The sequence below is a fragment of the Mastomys coucha genome, unplaced genomic scaffold (genome assembly GCF_008632895.1).
Source record: "Mastomys coucha isolate ucsf_1 unplaced genomic scaffold, UCSF_Mcou_1 pScaffold5, whole genome shotgun sequence".
Classification (NCBI taxonomy): domain Eukaryota; kingdom Metazoa; phylum Chordata; class Mammalia; order Rodentia; family Muridae; genus Mastomys; species Mastomys coucha.
Window position 1 is genome coordinate 100,490,025 of NW_022196911.1, and position 5,359 is coordinate 100,495,383.

General features: G+C 38.6%; 1 protein-coding gene and 1 long non-coding RNA gene across 11 annotated transcripts in view; one reads left to right on the forward strand and one right to left on the reverse strand.

Annotated features, from left to right (window-relative positions):
• The window catches only part of Kansl1 (KAT8 regulatory NSL complex subunit 1), a 134,048-nt gene that overhangs the window by 17,061 nt on the left and 111,628 nt on the right, over positions 1 to 5,359 (reverse strand). For all 10 annotated transcript variants that reach the window (XM_031350970.1, XM_031350965.1, XM_031350972.1 and 7 more), the window contains 3 exons: positions 5,096 to 5,211; positions 4,080 to 4,275; positions 651 to 816 (listed from right to left, as the gene is read on the reverse strand). In XM_031350970.1, the coding sequence (XP_031206830.1) occupies positions 651 to 816; positions 4,080 to 4,275; positions 5,096 to 5,211 (478 nt within the window). The remainder of the gene's footprint in view (positions 1 to 650; positions 817 to 4,079; positions 4,276 to 5,095; positions 5,212 to 5,359) is intronic.
• The window catches only part of LOC116076903, a 4,343-nt gene continuing 3,087 nt past the window's right edge, over positions 4,104 to 5,359 (forward strand). The window contains exon 1 of the long non-coding RNA XR_004113126.1: positions 4,104 to 4,333. This is a non-coding gene — a long non-coding RNA (uncharacterized LOC116076903). The remainder of the gene's footprint in view (positions 4,334 to 5,359) is intronic.

A 5,359-nucleotide genomic window follows, 5' to 3' on the forward strand; every position in this document is an offset into this window, starting at 1 on the left:
GCCAGCCTGGTCTACAGAGTTAGTTCCAGGACAGCCAGGGCTACACAGAGAAACCCTGTTTCGAAAAAACCAAAGAGAAAAAGAAATTGCCTAGGTCTGACCTTATAAACAAGCAAAATATTTCAAAAATCCTACTTGGAATGGTGTAGTACCCCTATGTCCACATTCAGTCCTGTAAACTGAGCTTATCAATTCTCTTGTCTAAATCCCAAATCTATGGTTAGGAGTTTAAGTGTTACAAATATATTTTGAATCAAGAAAATTAAAATCTGGTAGAAAAGATAGCTTAGCAGTTAAGAGCATTTGCTGCTCTTAAAGAAGATCCAGGTTCAGCTCTCAGAACCCACATGCAGGCTCACAATTAATTCCAGTTCCAGATCTGACCTCTGAGCACCAGAAATGCTTCTGGTATACATAGATGTGGCAATAATCACACACACACAAAAAAAACCTTGAAAAATTAAAATAATGACCAGAAAAGTAAGGCTTGGTGGCATGCATTTGTAATCCTAGCACTTGGGAGGCTGAGGCAGGAGAAGTTGTTGAGAGAAAGTGAGTGATAGTAAGTGTCTGATCTCACTGGTTTTCTTTCACCTGTAACCCCTTTAGATCATTGCTTAGACTCTAGTAAACTCTGTTGTCTTTCTTACCATCTGGAAATGCTAGCACAGGGTGAACACATGAGTCCAACTGGGAAAGACGTTCCAACAGAGGTGCTTCATAGTGTATTTCAGGAGGCATGGTAGTCACACTGCCTGAACCACACAGTGCACAAGAGGGATTCACATCACAGCCAGAGCGGACATTCCGGTGAACCTGTGAAAAGCAAAACAAAACTGACAATCTGTCTCTGACAAATGCTTTTAGTCTCACGCACATGGATCTCCTGAACTGTCCTCTACCTTCAAAAAACAAAACACAACTTCTGTATATAATGAAAATTAAATTATGTATGTTTAATGTTTCCATTATAATTTCTATGTTAGGTTAATTCCAAAGATAAATTATTTTCTTTAAATTTCCTTTACATTTATAGAGTTAAACGAATAAATTTAAGTCCTCTAAAGACTTAATTATGTAAACCAATTTTTTCTTTTTCATTTTTTAGATTTTTAAGCTTTGAGACAAAAAACTGAGATGTCTAATATGGAATCCCTACAATCTTGTGTTACAAAGAACAAGTCTGCCATTTGCCAAATATGCCTCAGTTTTCCCCACTGAATGCTGCCTTCTGTTAGAGGCAGAGTTGTACAGTTTCTCAGATTGCCCTTAAACACCAACACTCCCTTTCTGAGATAGCTTTCCAACTCCCCCAAAATATATTCTTTTTAATAACCTCGGTTCTTTTGGTCTTGTTCTCTCCTGAAGCCATGATAACCAGGTTTTCATTCGTTTCCATCTATAATAACTGTTCATTGAGGTCTCTAGTAAAGATGGCCGAGCCAGTTTCATCTTACTTCATTTGTCAACAGCTTCTGACCTGGACAATCACACCACCTTTCTCTTAGAAACCCCTCTATCACACTACACTTTGGTGGATTTTTATTCCTTTCTTAGTCATCCATGGCTCATTTTTATTTAGTTTTCATAGCTCTAAACTTTGAACTATTAAGAACTCATAGTCAGTGCTGGCGAGATGGCTCAGTGGGTAAGAGCACTGACTGCTCTTCTGAAGGTCCCGAGTTCAAATCCAAGCAACCACATGGTGGCTCACAACCATCCGTAATGAGATCTGACGCCCTCCTCTGGTGTGTCTGAAGACAGCAACCATGCACTTACATATAATAATAAATAAATCTTAAAAAAAAAAAAAAAGAACTCATAGTCATACCTCTCCCTTATCTGAGGTCCCCAACACTTTACTCGACCATGCTGCACCATGCTGGTGGAAACACCAGCTACAGGACAAATTGGATAGTCTATTTATTTATTTGTTTCTGTCACTAGTAATATGGTTATTTCATGAATAAGGATTTTGTTTCTTATCTAGTATCATATCAATACCTAGGATAGACTTAACTCGCCAAAGTTCAACAAGTATTTTACAAAAGAATGAATGCGTAAGAACAAAAGATTCATAAGGGAAGAACTTACCAGCCAGGTACTTCAACATATATTATTACATAGATTTCATAAATTTAAAAATAAAATAAACATTGCTATTCAAGAAATAAGCAATCAAAAATTCAACACAGTCTTGAAGTCATCTCCATTTTCTGTGGTAATTTAAAAACTGTACTGAAAGCTGGGCAAGATAGCATATGGCTGACTCAATTTTTAGGCCTCAGGAGGTAAAGGCAGGAGGCCTAGGAGGTAAAACCAGGCTGGCTAACAGACTCTGTCTCAAAACACACACACACACACAAAAAACAAACCCCAAAGAACAAAGGAAGAAGGAGGGACGAAGAGGAGCTAAGGACAGATAATCTAGTGAAGATTCCTTTTTAAAAGCAAGTCTTTGTGGTTGGACAGATAGCTCAGCAGTATGAGTATGTTCAGCTCCTTGTTGAACTGTTAGTGAGCATGGCGGTTTATACCCATCTATAACCCAAGCCCCAGGGATCCAACATTCTTTGCTGATCTGAGGGTACTGTGCAACATACATGATACATATACAAACATTCAGGTCAAATAAACACATTAAAACATTTTTTTTGCTTTAGTATATAATACAGTTTCTATATAAAACAAGTCTACTATAAACATAAGAATCATACATACTATTGCATCTTTAAATGGATTCGAATTCCATTCAATTTCCAGTGAATTAGAAGGTCCCAGTTCATATTATTTAATGTATGTTATTTTCCATAATATTTTTATTGATTATTTGGGAATTTCACATCATGAACCTCAAGTACACTCTTTTCCCAGTCACCTGAGGTCCTCTGTCTCCAACCCTTGTGACCTACACTCTTCCCACAAAAAAGCAGCAGCAGCAGCAGCAAGCAAACAAAACCTCCAAAAACCCCAGTCTACTCTGTGCTCATACACTCACTGCAACACAGCCAAACTCCTGGTGGTGAGTTCTTTAAAAAAATACTGACTCCACTAGGCAATACACATGGCACACATATAAACATTCAGGGAAAACAAGCACATTAAAATGAAATTCTTATAAAAAGCACTAAACCTTCAACAACTGCCACTGTCACTTCTGTCAGAGTATGGTAGTGTATACCTGTGATCCTTCCACCTAAGACAGAGGATCAGGAATTCAGGCCACCTCGATTTACAGTGAGACCTTGTATCAACCCAACCCAACCCAACCCAACCCAACCCAACCCAACCCAACCCAACCCAACCATCTCAAAAGCAAAAGTCAAGCCTGGTGGTTCACACCTGTACACAGGAGGTAAAGTAGGAGTTTAGATCATCTTAAGTCTATAAGAGATCTTGTCTCACAATCAACACGTGGAAGGGAGAAGCCAGATGGCTGGGAGGGCTTACTGTTCCACACCTGGCTGTTATTTTTGTTGGTTTACTTAAAATAGAGCCTTATGTAACCCTAGGCACCTTCAAATTTATTATTTAGTTTTTAGTCAAGGCTGATCTTTAACTCCTGATCCCTCCACTACTTGTCATGTGCTGGGATTGTGCAGATGTGCCCACCATGCCAGGCCAACTCTCGCAATTTCAGGGAGAATAGTGAAGATGAGAAATCCCCTTCAAAGTGTTCATGACAGAATTTAAACTCTTCCATTTGTTTCAAAACTTAAGCCAGAAGTTTTCATATCTGCTTATCATGGCCTATGACCTTCTTATGAACAAAATACAATGATACATATGAAACTATCACTTTAAACATGGCATGCTACATCAAAATCCTAAAATTTAACAATAAAAAAAAAAAAAAAAAAAAAAAAAAAAAAAAAAAAAAAAGAAAGAAAGAAAGAAAGAAGAAAAGTAAGGTGACGTTTAGTTTTAACTCCAAAGCAACTAAACAAAATTCTAGGAAGCAGGTTTAGGACTCAGTATTTTTTGAAGGCTCACAGGAAAACTTGGGGGATAGCCAACTTTGGACAGTATTTGGTAAACGGAAGTGACGTTGAAAACAGACTAATTCTCTGAGTACCCACCTTCTTAGAAAGAGGAACAATGCTGCTGGGCCTAACAAGTCTCCGTTTCTTACAGCTCAGTACAGGCCTAGTTCGGGCTGCGACACACGTGCCATCAGATGATGAAGAAACTAAATTCAACCTTTGCTTTTTATGTAGTTGCTCCTCAGTATCAGAGCTGTCACCCGGAACTTGGTCTGCCAGGACAGGCTGAAGACTACAAAGGGGAGAAAGACACTCACTTTTCGGAACACAGAAGAAACAAAGCTCATAATGTGAGTTCCATCTCCTGACTTTCAAATGCTCACAGACACAAACAGGCCTTCTATAGAAGCAGGTCAACTCTGGATAACAATGCATATTAATCTAAGTGTGTTAATACATTGTCTATGCTTAGTCATGAGGTTCTCAGTGCACATTATCTATTATGTCTGCAAGGTGCAAAGATCAAATTTTCATCCTTAGTTTTTCTTCCATAACACAAATATGACTAACAAAAGGTATAGAAAATCTTAATTGGTAGGAAAAGAATTTTGCAAATATTAATGAACAGTCTTAAAGACAGTTCTATCAGTTCTACGGCTGGGCAGTGGTGGCGTACGCCTTTAATCCCAGCACTTAGGAGGCAGAGACAGCTGGATTTCTGAGTTCGAGGTCAGCCTGGTCTACAGAGTGAGTTCCAGGACAGCCAGGTCTACACAGAGAAACCCTGTCTCAAAAAACCAAAAAGACAGTTCTATGAATAATGAATTCTAAGCATATATATTTTTTATTCACATGCTTATGGAACTTATTAAGAACCTTCAAATAATTTGTAAGACTGTTTTATTTAGTCCATGGCCAGTCCCTTTTAGACAATGATAGGTACAAGGGACTGCATGAACATACTAAATAAAGTATACTTGGCATAGTATAAAACATACAAAGTATGAATGAATGGTGGAGTTTTTCCAGTCTTGGCTGGGAATACCTAGGGACTCCAAATTCAACATTTATAAGAGAATTAAGTTTAAGAAGTAGAAGAGAGAAAGCATTACCTGTTAACAACTCCATTGACAGGTCTCAGCGCTCCACATGATTTGGTAGACAAAGACTCTGTAATATGACTAACAGGGACACCATGGTTTTCTGATGGCTGAGAAACAGACTCAATCTGAGTAAAGAAAAGAGACAAAATACATTCACATTTACCTCAGCAGAGACAGGCGGTGGTAGCGCACACCTTTAATCCCAGCACTTGGGAAGCAGAGACAGGCAGATCTCTGAGTTTAAGGCTAGCCTGGTCTACAGAGTGAGTGCCA